Raw genomic sequence first — 15,430 nt, 5'->3', positions numbered from 1 at the left:
GAAAAAAAAAGTGGACAGTGAGTCCCGCTTGTTTAATGAAAAGTACTTTGTACAAGCAGGTGATTAAGCCTTGTGTGTCATATGCAATGAAACTGTTGCAGTTTTGAAGGAGTACAATGTACGTCGGCACTATGAGACCAAACATGAACCAAGTGATTCCCAATTCACAGGAACACAGCGTTTGGAAAAGTTTGAATCAATGCAACGCAGGTTGCTTTCCCAACAAGCTTTTTTAACGCAGAAGATAACTGAAAATGAAGCTTTAACCAGAGCCAGTTACAAACTAGCTTATGTGTTGGCTAAAAGAGGAAAGCCATTCACCGATGGAGATCTCATCAAAGAGTGTATAATGGAAGCAGTGGAAGAGTTATGCCCAGAAAAAGCAAATCTGTTCAAAATCATCAGTCTTGCGCCAAATACTGTTGCTCGTAGAATTGAGGATATAGGAAGCAATATATTTAATCAAATTGCAGACAAAGCAAGAAATTTTCAGTTGTATTCTCTCGCACTTGGTGAATCGACTGATGTGTGAGACACATCACAACTCCTAGTATTCATCCGTGGCGTCGACAGTGAATTTAATGTGACACAAGAATTAGCATCAGTGCATACCATGCACAGCACAGTAACTGGAGAAGACATCTTCAAAGAATTGCAAAAAACTGTTAGAGTATAACCTGGAGTGGAATAAACTGCAATGCGTGACAATTGATGGAGAAAACATGTCGGGGGTGAAGAAAGGTTTGGTTGGACAAATCACAAGCTTGTGAGGTTGGTGGATTTTCAAAGCCCATGTTTCTGCATTGCATTATCCATCAACAAGCATTGTGTGGAAAATATGTGGATATGTCTTGCGTTCTGAAACCTGTTGTTTCAACAGTGAATTTCATTCGATCTCACAGGCTTAATCATCGCCAGTTTCGTGATTTTCTGAAAGAAACTGATTCTAAGTTCAGTGACTTGCCTTATTATACAGCAGTTTGATGGCTTCGTTGTGGAAAGGTTCTATCACGGTTCTTTCAGCTCAGAGAGGAAATTGATTCCTTTCTCACATAGAAGAATCGACCTGAACCATTTTTATCAAACACTGACTGGCTTTGGAAATTGGCATTTTTTGCAGATGTGACAGGCCATATGAATCAATTGAATCTGAAGTTGCAAGGTGAAACAAATTTGATTTGTGATCTATTTGCGCATGTCAAGGCATTCAGGGCAAAACTGATGCTATTTCAAGGACAGCTGAAAGTTCATAACTTGATTCATTTTCCATGTTGTGAAAAATTTCATGAAGAAAAAGTGAAGCAGAATTTCCTTCTTCATTTGCAACAGAAATCATTAAAGACTTGCAAAAACAATTTCAGGAACGATTTTCTGATCTTGATGGAAACACAGATGAAATAAAGCTGTTTCAAAATCCATTTGGCTGCAATGTTGAAACACTCCCAAGTCAGTTTCAAATGGAAATTATTGATCTCCAATCAGATGACATGCTGAAAGACAAGTATAAAGAAGGAAATCTGATCCAATTTTATAAATCTTTGCAGCCTGAGCAGTTTCCCAATTTGAAGTGATTTGCTTGTGGATTTGTATCAGTTTTTGGTACAACGTACCTGTGTGAACAAATATTTTCAAAAATGAAGTATGTCAAGTCCAAATATCGAGCAAATTTATCTGATGAGCATTTGAAGTCCATTCTAATAATTGGCTCCTCAAGCTTGAAACCTCAGTTCAGCAATATTTTGAAATTAAAAAAGCAATTCCATCATTCCCATTAATCTTGTGCAAAACTTCATGATTTGTTGTAAGCACGGCATTGTTTCTTTGTAATTGTCACATTTCTCTTTTGTTCTGAATCATATCATGCTGATTACAAAGATGATCCAATTAAAACTTATTCATTCATTTAAATTTTATTAATTCATTTATAAAACTAATTTTTTTCTTTGGCCCCCGAAAATGTGTAAATATACGATGTGGCCCTCGTACTGAAAAGTTTGGAGACCCCTGGTTTAGAATAAAACAAACATCCTAGCAATTAGGAGTGATTATGCAGCTGCAGTAACCATACAGAATGTCAGTAAGAAACCCAGCGGCACCAATAAAATGGAAGGGACTGATTTAAAAACATCTTAGACAGAAGCATGACTAAAATACATTTTATTAAAGGCACAGTATTGTCACAAAATAAATGTGGCAATTGTTTTTAACCTAACTGGTGAACAAGAATTATTTCAGATATAAATTTACCCGAACAACAAAGAGGTTTAATTGATAACTTTAGTGGAACTGAGATATAGGAGAATTCTAACTGACCTGTTTATGTAGTTACTTATCACTTTTCAAGAACTATCTAGCTATTCATTTGGGAGTACAACATTACGTTTGTGAAATCATAGACAAGAATTTGCAATCTGAACAGTGACCTGTTGTTTGATTTCTGTGCACTTATCAATGGGATGGGACCAAGGTGTCACGATGAACATACTTATAAACATCAAACACCAACTGATCATTATTAGCAGATGGGAAATGACTAGATATGTTTGACTTGAGTATTAGCATCCATTTGCACTAAGCTCACACAAATGACAGTTGTATTCAGTTGCACAAAGAATTATAGTTCATGCTCATGTTAGAAAGAAATTCAGCTTCATCGAAAGCTTTGCTAAATACTGAGGTCTCAGCCACTTGATGCCAGCCATTTCTCAATGAGAACATTACAGTCTGAAATTCTGCAATTCAAGTGGTTAGAGAACACAAGCAAAAGCCATTCAGCCTATCAAGCCCATTCAGCTAGGTTTCTTGTAAACTCCATTCTTCGGCATAGTCACCAGATAGAAGACAATGCAGTTTCTTTCCCTAACCAAATGGTAATTGAAAAAAATCCAGAATATTCTTCAAACTACATTGTTCATATTAGCTTTCTGCAGTCTCTCAGAAAAGAATCACAAATGTAACAATTGCTTTATTTGAATAAAAAGAAAAAGCATTTAAAGTCAGAGTAATTTACAGAACAGAAGGAGCCCATCGAATCTGTTAGCTCTCCATAGATATTCCAGTCAGTCCCCTTTCCCATCCTGTGCCTGGTAGGCCTGCAAGTTTATTTCCTTCATATTAGTGCCCATAAAATTTTCTTTTAAATTCATCCATTACCACTGCTTTCACCAGCTGTGTGGGGTAGCAAGTTGCAGGACATTGCCACTCGCTATATAAAAAAGGTTCTTTGTCACTTTGCAGAAGGAAACAGTTTTTTCTTCCTCTACCCAAGTCATAATCTTGTATGCCTCTCCAAATCTCTCCTCAATCTCCTTTGCTCCCGGGAGGACAGCCCCAGTTCTCCAATATAAAATCTCCCATCCCTGGAACCACTATGGTAAATTTCCTCTACAATCTCTCAAGGACATTCACATCTTTCCTAAAGTGTGGTGACCAGAACTGGATGTAGTACTCAAGTTGGGGCCTAGCCCGAACTTTGTGTAGGTTCGACATAACTTGCCTGCCTATGAAGCCCGAGATTCTATAGTTTTTCACTCAGGTTGGTGAATCCTTGGAATTCTCTAGCCCAGAGGGCTGTGGAAGCTTGGTCATTAAGTATGCTCAAGACAGAGATAGATATGAATGACATAAAGGGATTTGAGGATAGCAAGGAAAATGGTATTAAGGCAGGTAATCAGCCATGATCTAGTTGAATGATGAAGCAGGTTCAAGGGGCTGAATGGCCTGTTCCTGCTGCTATGTTCCTACATGTGATTCACAGGGTTTGTTTTCAGTACCATACAGGGCACTTCAATAACATAACCATTTATCAACAGTTTTGGATGTTCATTATTTTTACTTTTAATCAGAATTTTCCTTTAAGCATTTAATTGAAAATAAATTATTTTACTTACTAGGCATTCCTCAGTCCAGAGAATTCAGAAGAGCCTTACTTGGATGGCATTGGTTACAACTGTGTGGCTCCGGGGAAACGTTTTATGCCAATGGATAACCTGTCAGGAGGGGAGAAGTCGGTGGCAGCATTGGCATTGCTTTTTGCTATTCACAGGTGGAGTGATAGTTCTCTACTGTATTTGTAATTTAAAGTATGATCTAGTAGTTTTCAAGTATGATTTGTAGTTAGGACAATGAATTTACAAAGTATTTGCATCACAGGGCAAACTATTTGAACCAAAGGTCCCTAATGATGTTTTGCTACATGTCTAGCCCCATGAACATAACCTTCTATTCCTCTATCTCTCAACTAACTTCACTTTAAATGCATCAATGCTATTCATTCAATTATTTCCTTTACTCAGAACGTGGAACTTGCTAATAATGAGATTGTCCGGAATTGGATTTATTGATATTTATGGCCCCGAGTTCTGATCTCATCTCCAAGAAGAAATATGGGACGGAATTTCCTGCGGGCTCTGGTGGTGAACTTAGAACCAAGTATTTAATTAGGTGGAGCAATGACATACCTGAAAACCACTCCCTTCCCACCTCTGCCAGAATTAAATTCCTGGCAAAAAGGCCTGTGGTCGACTCTTCTGCCAAACACCAAGGCCCTTATGTGGCCAATTAATAACAACTAAAGGGCTTCATTCTGCTGCCACTGGTATTAACACAGTTGCCGTCACCATGCTGATGTGCATGGCTTGAACCGTGTGGCCAGCTTGTCACCTGAGGATTCTTCAGTCGAAGGCACCACTGTGCTTAATTGAGGGATTGGATGTTGCAAAGGGGCATGCTGAAAGCCAACCTCCCCCTGCCCAATCACTTAACCATGGCCTGGGTCACTCCAAGATCCTGGAACTCCAGTACCTGTTTTTCCAGCAGCCAAGGCTTTCCTGCGATGTTGCTGAGCAGAAGAACTGCTGGCCTCTGATTGGCCAACAGCTCCCGGTAAACAAGAGCTGCCAGTGTCTTAATTTCAGGGGAGCTGCTGCCACTGGCCTTGTCGCTGCTCAATTGATTTGAAGTTTGGCAGGCCTTCTGCAAAGAGGCAGTGCAGGCCTCATGCCGGCCTAACAGCCAGCATGAGATACTCCTTGACACTGCCCACTGGGCATCAAGCAGGGCCTATGTGGGTGAGATCAGTGTGGGTGCACTTGGGACACCCACTCTGCACTTGGGATCGTTGGCAGAGGGAGGGAGGGAAGGGGCTGGTCATCGTGGCGCAGGAGGGGTGTTGGCGGGGGCGGGGAATCGAGGCTGACCCAGAGACGTCTGTGAGGCCAGCAATGGGGTGGGGGGGTGGGGGGGGGGGAGGGGTTGCTATACTGGCCAGCGAAGGGGAGGCTGGCGGTGTGGGGCTATTGTGCATGTGCCGAGCGCTGCTCTGACAGAACAGTACATGCGCAGTGGCTCGTTCAGCACAATGCTGCTGGCCTCTCGGGGCAGACTAGGTCCCGTCCCCAGATCTTCAGCATGAATCTCCCTAAGGCACTCTGCAGTACAGAGTGTCGGAGATTCATTTTGAAAATCCCGCTGAAAAAACTAGTGGGAGTTAATTCCAGTTCTTGTGTGAATTAGCCACTTAGAATTTTTTTGGGAGTATCCTGGCTGACCTTCCTCACACAAAACAATGTCGCCTTTCACTAATAAGGCCATTTACTTCCAAATGTGAAAAAACTGCATTAAATAACAACATTCACGTTCACATGCACTGTTCAACTTCTCTATCCACAATTCTTTCCTCAACTATCAAAAATGACTGCTGTCTTGCCAGATTGACTTTAATACATTTAAGCAGATCACTGTATAGAAGAAAACGTTGCAGTTTATACCTCAATTATTTCCATGAAACAAATCTTTTATAATGAAGTTTCATCCTTGTACTTGCCCTCACTCCATTCTGAAAAGTTAGTGTAGGCATTTTACTTCATTTCACAACTCCATTCTGATAGTGAACCTCTCAATTACTTTACTAGTTTCTAATATGACAATAGAAATATATTTCATGTTTATCAAAGAAGTAATTTTTAAAATTTGAAAAAATGTTTGTTTCAGCTACCGGCCTGCCCCGTTCTTTGTGCTAGATGAAGTTGATGCTGCTTTGGATAACACAAATATTGGAAAAGTAAGCATTGTGCGCTGTCAGTGTACATGCCCCATCAATTACTGATATCAATTTGCCAAAGAATTCCCAAACTTTCCAATTAGACAAAGTTTATTTTGAGAGAGATAGATTTGAAAAGTTGTTCCAAATCTTTGTGTGAAAGGGTGCAAACAGGTAAAGGTGAAGAGTCTCATTCTCTTTTTCTCCTGAAAATAAGTTATAAAGGGTGGCTTAGTAGAGGTTTTTTAAAACAATGAGAGGATTTAATGGAGTTCACAGTGTGTGTGTTTCCACAGAAGAGCAGAATTAGGGGCCAGTAATATAAAAGTAGTCACTAAGAAATCACACAGGAAATGTGAAAGAAACCTCTTTGCACTGGGTGGTGTGAATGTGGAACTCGCTACCACAGAGGATGTCTGAGGCAAATTGTATGGAGACATTTAAGTGGAGGCTAGATAAGCATAAGGGAACAGGAAATAGAGGGTTAGATGAGGAAGGATGAGAGGAGGCTTGAATGGAGCAAAACTGGACTGGTTGAGCTGAAGTGCTAATGTGGTGTATGTTCTTATTTAAAAACTAAGATAAAAGCAAAATACTGCGGATGCTGGAATCTGAAACAAAAACAGAAAATGCTGGAAAGTCTCAGCAGATCTGACAGCATCTGCGGAGAGAGAATAGAGCCAACGTTTCAAGTATGGACGATCCTTTGTCAGAGCATATTGGCTCTATTCTCTCTCCACAGATGCTGTCAGAGCTGCTGAGATTTTCCAGCATTTTCTGTTTTTTTTAATTTTAAAATGTTGTCTTTGTACCAGTTGAAGCAGTGGTAAGTTGCAATGAGCTATTTGGTAGGGGAGTGCATGTTTAAACTTTTTATACTTATCTTCAAATCCAACAAAAGCTATCCAGTATCAAGTTGAAGATGCCAAAATAGCTGCAGCGATGACAGTGTATGGTTAACCTGCATCTATTGACTCCAATGTAGAAAACACATCAAATTTGCGTTGCCTGTTGTCTGAAATGATTGCTGGCTGCAACCGGTGCTCCTCATATTGTTCACTGACTGCATGAATCAGGTATCTTGATCGCAGGAGTGTAGAGGAGTTAAATGGGGCAAGCAAAGCAGAAGCCTGAAGGTTGTACACATCCAAAAGTAGTTGGGTCTGTCCTGCTAGCAGGACTCTGCAGGGCCGAACAGTCAGTGTGTGCCTTTGTTGTGTCTAAATCTGATGTGGAGGTCAATGCCAAAGTGGTCCATCTAGCTTTATTGTTATAGTTTATTGTAAGTTTTAATGTATACGACTGGCTTGCTAGACCACATACATTCCGGTGGGTCTGGAGTCAAATATAGACCAGGGTGGGTAAGATATATATATATTAGAGAGAGAGATAGAGGAACAAAGTGAGGTGGCAAGTGAGGCAGAAAGAGTTAGAGAATGGCACAGTACCGCTGGGGACTGTCATTGTATAACATTGGGGTACAGTACTGGGAGTGAATATTAAACAACATTCTGGTAGTTGCATGATTTATAATTGCTGATGCTAACTTATTACAAATTTGTTTAATGAAATAACGGAATTTAAATTTCTTGACTGCTGTGGTGGGATTTGAACGTATATACTGCCATATCCCCAAGATAATATTGGTATCACTCATGAATTGTATGATCATGAAGAACCCAGAGAAAAGGATACTATGTGTTGTAGCCTTTCCTCTCCCTTTACCTCAGGCTTGATTTGGCAAGGTTGTGTCAATGGAGCACACCACCACAAATCTGGTTCACATGGTAAAGGTTTTGCTTGACAATATCAATGCTAATTGTATGCCTGTGTGCAGTAATGAATGAACATTAATAATTTGTCCCCAGTAGCTGCCCTTGAATTTGGATCAGCTATTACAGAGAAAACAACTGCAGAACAAACAAATTTGCCAAGATGATGAGCATTGGATGATGCACCACTTATAAGCTACACATGGAGAGAGTTGAAACCTAGTTTTGGTACATGGCAGCATTGATACGAAGTGCACATAAAGCAATATGCACTAAGGGGAAGGATAAACTCAAAGAAAACCGTCATGCTCACCTGTGAAGATGAATTTTAAAAATATATATTTGGGGGAATATTATGTTGTTCTGCAAAGTACTCTGTACCTTTGTGGGAAAGGTTAATAGAGACAACTTGTTTGGGAGAGTTGAGATGTAAAAGTGGTAAAGATGCTAACTGCATACATAAGAAGCCATGTTGATGTGGATATAAGTAAATAGGTTGGGTTTAGCATTAAGAGATGGTGAGGTGTTTTATCACTTCTAAACAATTAAGAACATAGACGCATCTGCTTCTTGAATGGAGTTACACATGAAAATTAAGTCTCTTATTGATTTCCCTCCAAAAAGAATAGATCCAGAACTTAGTTTGCGCACCCTACTGTTGTACCTGTTAATTCTCAGATACTTTCAACCAGTTTACTTACTCCAAGGTTTTACCCCGGTGCCCTTATTTGCAAGGTGGACAAAGGACAAACACAAGTAAAGGTTCAACAAGTTTATTAATAATAACACTATTAACCCTTAAATTACCCACATAAAACGAGAGGATACCCCAGATTCAAGTATACTACCCGAATAGATGGTTTGATTAAACTGCAGGCCCGATTCTCTGAGTCCCTCTGGTCTGTCGTCATGAAGGTGAGTCTCGATGGCCGCTTCTTCCTTCCTTCCTTCTCTGGTCAGTCTTCCGAATGGTCACGGCCGCCTCCCCTGTCGAGTCTTCGCTGCAGTGTGCCTCTGAGTGTGTCCTTTTATCCCCAGCCTGCTTGCCTTTCCAGAAACTTCTCTGGCTTCTGGCCAATGAGGTCCCAGGAGGGGGTTCCAATAACCAGTGGGTTTCTTGATGTCTGCCTGACTGGACACCAGGGTCCGCCCCCCAGGTTTCTTGATGTCTGCCTGACAGGACACCAGGGTCCGCCCCCCAGGTGTCCATCTCCATGTTGTTGAACTTGTTATCAGGTAAGGTTTCTACAGGATCTCTTGGTGACAGAAAGTCTGGCCCGATCTGGGCTTCTAACAATAGACCGATGCATTTCAATGAGGTGCCATGATCTCCTGCTAAGTCTCAAGTAGAGTGTAACGACCTTTGATGGGTGGTTGATGGGTCAGGCCCAGACACATTTGTGTATTGTACAATTGGCCTGCCTGAGGTTTGACTGTGTTTGATTTCAAATGTGCCCAATTCTTTAATTTAGGATATCCAATTTTATCAGCCTTAAAACTAGGCCCTGTTTATATCACCACACTACTGACGGGTTTTTATTAGAGTGCACTTTTACCAAGATGTTCTTTTACAAAAGCATAAACTTTAGATACAAACATCACATCTCCTCTCCCTTTAGCTAGGAACAAATCAGTCGGGTGGTTTGCAAATTCAGTGAAAGGCCCATTGGATCTGCCTCATGAACACTGTCCAGGGCATAACAAAATTATGCCCAAATTGAGAATGAAGCTCTTGGACCAATCTATGTAATTAAGAGGTTCCACCAGTATTTCTGTGGGCATATGTTCAAATTAATTACATATGCATCCAGATTAAACTCAAGATGGTTTCCTTGATAAGTGACCGTTTTAACGATCAAGTTATTTTAAACCAATCTTTCCTTACAAAACTGGACACATCAAATCCATCTGGTATGCAGTCGTCTTCTAAACATCAACCCAGCAGGAGATATGCCTATTGTTGAATGTGAAGTGTATTGATACATCATCAAAAAGTACTTCAGCTTCAACTTCCAATCTGTTTGCATCCTTCCCTTTAACATAACTGTTTGAATGTCTGAACAAAGCCCTCTGCTTCACCATTAAAGGATGGGGTTTGGGGTGGGAGGGGTGCGTAAGGAAAGATGAGAATCTGCTTGATTCAATTGCTTTTCACAAATATTTGAAATTCACATGATGTGAAGACTGTGCCCTTGTCAGACACAATCTGCTCCAACAATCCAAAAGTAGTGGTTGACTTAATGGGAATAACAAGGCCACTTTGTGTGAGCATCCACCACAATCAAGAACATATGTCTGAGAAGTGTGGCAAAATCCATACGAAGTCATGGTGGTCAGGCTAAGCCCATGGATGCAATGGAGCAAGTGAAGGAGAGGACTTCATTTCTTGGCATGGGAGGTAGTCACTGATCATGCCTTTGATATCTCTATCCAGGTGTGGTCACCATACATGCAGACAGACCTATGCTTTTACTTTGACAATTCACATGTAACTGAGGTGAGGTTCTTCTAACATCTGTGTTTACAATTTTGGAGGATCAACAGCTCTGTAAGGTGGTTGTTACGGGGAAATCAGAGGCAGTTCAAACCTACTCTTGTAGTAAAGTCTAAGCTTCATAGTCATTTCTTGGGGATAAACTTTGGAAACACAGCTTTTCAAGTCAAATTAGATCTGCTTTAACATGACATATTTACTTCACTTCAGGTTACGGTGTAACAGAAGTCTAGGATCATGCTAAGCAGATAAGATCAGTGCCTATCTTTGTAGGAGTGCAGCAGCAAGTGTTGGGGTTTGTGACTTCAGGCTAAGCAACCAGGTCAAAGGTGTGTGGTCTGTAATTAACATGAATTTATGCCCATACAAATACTGGTAGAACGCAATCGATTAGTCCAAGAGCTTCCTCCTTAATTGGGCAGAATTTTGTTCCGTCTTGGACAATGTGCATGAGGTGGAACCAGTGGGCCTTTCGCTGCGGTCAGGAAAGGTTAGGAAGGTGACAGTATTATCACCATGGGTGGAATTTTCTCTAAAAACTTCTAAGTGTAAGGAAGTTTTCTTGCCCGTTTTTTTCCAGCAACGTAGGTGATTGTAATTTATGGCACTCTGTGCAATACCAAGACTGTAATGTGAATCTTGCCAATGGGGGGAGCGGGGGTGGAGTCTCAGAACACCAGTGAGGTCAGCTGCTGAGCTCCAGGAGAGATCTGTCACCACCTCTGATTGCACCCCCTGGCCCCGGCAGATCACCGATCCTCCTTCCGGGCACTGCCCCCGACTACCCATGGGGCTTCAATGGCCTTTGCTTCCGGCAGCAAGGCCATTACATCTGGTCCCGGTTGGTGGGGACTATCTGTGATCCTCACCAGTGAGAACCTCAACCGGCAAGGAGACTAAGGTAAATGAGCCTGGACTATTGCGTCCCAGGCACAAGGCTGATTGCACCATCAGAATAGGGCCGGAAAGACACAAGAGGCAAGAGTGCCACGCCGATCGACTGGCTTGACGAGCCAGTAAGATCCCACTCCCTATCCAGATATATCACAAGCCAGGCTGACAGGCAGCACTTCATTGTAATGTGCCGGAACTTCAGCAGAAGTGATCTCTAGCTTGAGTTCCTTGAATCTTTCCTGTCAGGCTTGTGACCAATCCTATTTTGCATTCTGCATCAGCAGATTAATCAGTGATGCTGTGGAAATGAACTTGCTATTCTAATTCACAAGTCCCAAAAATGAACAAAGCTGCGTAATATTTTTGGACTGCGGTGCATTCATTTCAATGAATAAGAAACGCAGAGACCCATTGTTCCTCTTCAGTCTCATTGACAATGAAAGCTGTTCCAGAATCTCAACATAATCTACAAAGTCCTTTGAAGCTGAATCAAAAGCCCCTAATAATGATGATCCCATTCTATTGCCATTTGAAGTGCTTAAACACATCTAAACTGTTAATAAAGCAAACACATGCATCTACTCAGAACAGATCTTCCATGAAAAACCCAACGTCTCTTTAATTCTTCTCCCTCCAGAAAAGGATACATCTGGGACTTTGATTTTAGCACACCCCAACTGGCTGATTTTAATACAGCACTTATGTAGTTAAAATGTTCTTTTACAAAAGCATAAAACTCAGACACAAATCACAGATAGAGATTTGGCTGTTCAGCTGTTAAGTTCCAAAGGGGAGTAAGGGACTTTTACAATTTACAATGATATAGTTATAAACAATGGAAGGTTATTAAATTTTATGTGACTCAAAGAGAGACAATAGGAAAACATGAAAGAATTTTTGTTTTTTTGAAAAAGTTGAGTTCAAAGTGCTGTGGACAATGGAATTAGAGATTAAAATGAGAAGGATGTTTAAGGAAAGATACAAAGCTGAGTTGCTGGCTGGCCAGCATTTATTGCCCATCCCGAGTTGCTGTTGTTTAGAGGACAGTTGAGAGTCAACCATATTGGTGTGGCTCTGGAGTCACATGTAGGCCAGACCAGGTAAGAACGGCAGATTTCCTTCCCTAAAGGACATTAGTGAACCAGATTAGTTTTTCTGACAACAATGGTTTCATGGTCATATTGAATTCAAATTCCATCATCTGCCATGGTGGGATTCGAACCCAGGTGTCCAGAACATTAGCTGAGTTTTTGGATTAATAGTCTAGCAATAATACCACTAGGCCATTGCCTCCCCGCACTGTGCTGAGAGGTGTGAAATCTGAAGCAGCCATTTGAATTGTTTCTTAATTTTCTTAGATTTCCACAAGAGTGTAAGGGAGTGAGAAATCATGTGCTATGCTTCACTAAAGTGACAGCGGTTTTGCCTTGGATAGGTAGGTAATATTACTGGATTTTAGAGTTAAAAATCTATAAAAGTGTGTTGCCAAGGTCTGGTGTTCTGACCGAGTGGGTTCTTTTGGGGAGACTTTGTAAGACGGTTTTAACTATGTAATTTTAATCTTGTGTACTTATGCTTTTTTCTTCGTATTATCGTTTAATTTTTAAAATCTCAAGTGTTACTTGAATTCTATGCATCTGGGACCAGAAGTATTCTCCTCATTTTCAGAGTACCAGAAACGGTTATTATAACATTGGATATGGTCATAACAGAATTTGGGGGTTCTTTGCGGGATTTGGAATTTCTTGATTGAATTGGAGTGTAGGAAACCAAAAGGTACGAGAACATGGAGAACACTGAACTCAGGAGTATTGTTTTGAGGAAATTAATATGGTTGGACTGCAAAATAACTTTGGTAATTGCTAGGACTTTTCTGGGATTGGAACATATGTCTGTGGAGTATTTGAAATCTTTGACTAAGAATCAATTGAGAGAGTTAGCAGGTAATGTGCATGTGGAAGTAAAAGCAGAATTTCATAAGGCTGATATGGGTAAAGTACTTTTTCAGCATTTAAAATTAAAGGAACAGACTCCTGAAATTAATATGTCACAGCAAGATTTAGCAAGACTTCATAAAGCAGCATGATATAGAAAGGGACAAAGATAAAGGCAGATGTTTGAACTTGGAAAAGGAATATAACTGAAAAGACTGGAATAGAAGAGAAATAGGAAAAAAGCTTCAATGGGGAGAAAGAACCATGATGTGGAGATGCCGGCGTTGGACTGGGGTAAACACAGTAAGAAATTTAACAACACCAGGTTAAAGTCCAACAGGTTTATTTGGTAGCAAAAGCCACACAAGCTTTCGGAGCTGCAAGCCCCTGAAGAAGGGGCTTGCAGCTCCGAAAGCTTGTGTGGCTTTTGCTACCAAATAAACCTGTTGGACTTTAACCTGGTGTTGTTAAACTTCTTACTGAGAAAGAACCAACCATGGAAAGGAGAAAGGATTAAAAATGTGTAAGCTTGAACTTCAGAGAAAAATTAGTAATTGAGGAAAGGGAGAGGGAAAGAGAGCTTCAGAGAAAGAAAGACGACAAATACTATGAACTGTCTAAAGTTAAACTTAGAATAAAGGAAGGAGAGGCAAGAAGATTCTGTAAGTAAGAGTGCAGTGGGCTCCGAGATGCAAATGCAAGACAGACCAATAAGCTTTTGTATAAGTCGAGAAGAAAAAAATGGTAGCAAACAGAGGTGAGAACGTGTTCATAATCTACCCAAGGAAGTTGTGAGGGGCAAGTTACAGAGATGTTTAAAGATTTTATATGTGAAGGAAAAGTATATCCATTTTTACCAAGATGATTTGGAAAAGCTATTAAGGAATGCAAGGGCTGCTGGTCAGTCAGTGTTATGGGATAGTGTTATCTGCTGTCCAGAAGGGTTACTGCAGGAGAAAGTGTTAGTGGCATTATTAGGTCTATTTCATTATATAAAGTAAGTTTAAAAAGTGATCCGAAATGATTGCTGATTGTTGGGGTAAAAGAGAAGTTGCCTATTGGAGGGATTCAGTACGTTCTAGAGGATGGTATACTTGATGACAAGTATTAACTATGTCTACTGTAGTAGGGGAACAGATTGTGATATACTCAGAGGTTTTACAGAAAGAGCATCCTGGATTGTTTCCAGATTGTGTGGTGACGGGGTCATAAACACAAGCTTAAACAGGAAGAGGAGGAATCTAAAAGACAGAGTGGATGCTAAGCTTCAGGTAGCTGGATCTATGAAAAGATTATCTCAGGAAAAGGAGATAGAGAGCATGAGGTTGAGGTATTTAGTTCCTTGAAGTTAATGGAGTTATAGCAGCAGGATCCAGACTTAAAGCAATTACACCAGACAGCTTATTTTGAAAGAGAAGCAGCATACTGCCAGAATGTATGCCAGAACCTTAAAAACAATGAGATTGCCTTATGTCCCGGCAGATGAAATGTGGGCAGTAGTGTACAAGTAATGATACTACCTGGGTACCAGAATAAAATTTTGAGTGGCTCATGAAATCCCAATGACTGGACAATTAGTAAAACTTAAGCTAAGGTATAAAAACATTGTTATTGGTCTGGATTACATGTATAGTTAAATTCTGTCAAACGTGCTACACATGTCAAGTGATAAGAAAACCTGCAGCTATAATAAAACCTGCACCTTCAATTCTAATTTTAACATTTGAGGAACCTTGAACAGGGTAGGACTCTTCCCAATGACTAAAAGTGGAAATCAATATTTACTGACAATCATGATGTGTCCACAAGGTTTCCAGAAGCAATATTTTAAGGAAAAATTACAGCAAAGCTGATTCTAAAAGAGTTGACCAAATTCTTTACAAGAAATGGATTGCCAAAAGAAACAGTTGGATCAGAATTCAAATTTCATGTCACAGCTGTTTAAAGTAATGAACAGCCTAGGAATAAAGCAATCTAGGTTGGCAGCCTGAATCACAGGTTTGTTAAAAAGGTGGCATTAAACATTTAAGACTATGATTAGAACATACGGTCAAGATGCCTAGACGATTGGGATTGAGGAATTCCATTCTTGTTGTTTGCTATTAGGTATACCCCTAATGAGCCAACAGGGCTCAATCCTTTCAGTTAATTTATAGTCATGAAGGGGACCACGCAAAACTGATTCAGGGGAAATGAATAACGCAGAAAATTAGAGTATGAGGGAAAGCTAGCTAGCAATATAAAGACAGGCAATAGGAGTTTCTATAGATATTTAAATAAGAGTCAACAAAGGGAG

At 40.4% G+C, this 15,430-nt stretch overlaps 2 protein-coding genes across 4 annotated transcripts in view; one reads left to right on the top strand and one right to left on the bottom strand.

Annotated features, from left to right (window-relative positions):
* Nucleotides 1-15,430, bottom strand: part of LOC144498647 (protein FAM118A-like) — a 139,555-nt gene that overhangs the window by 27,853 nt on the left and 96,272 nt on the right. The gene's annotated exons all lie outside the window — the stretch shown is intronic.
* The window catches only part of LOC144498648 (structural maintenance of chromosomes protein 1B-like), a 139,057-nt gene that overhangs the window by 117,163 nt on the left and 6,464 nt on the right, over nt 1-15,430 (top strand). Inside the window, exons 22-23 of the mRNA XM_078220093.1 lie at nt 3,894-4,045; nt 5,992-6,061. Of these exons, the coding sequence (XP_078076219.1) occupies nt 3,894-4,045; nt 5,992-6,061 (222 nt within the window). The remainder of the gene's footprint in view (nt 1-3,893; nt 4,046-5,991; nt 6,062-15,430) is intronic.

Source organism: Mustelus asterias, chromosome 9 (genome assembly GCF_964213995.1).
Source record: "Mustelus asterias chromosome 9, sMusAst1.hap1.1, whole genome shotgun sequence".
Taxonomy (NCBI): domain Eukaryota; kingdom Metazoa; phylum Chordata; class Chondrichthyes; order Carcharhiniformes; family Triakidae; genus Mustelus; species Mustelus asterias.
This window is presented reverse-complemented; position numbering and strand designations above follow the sequence as displayed.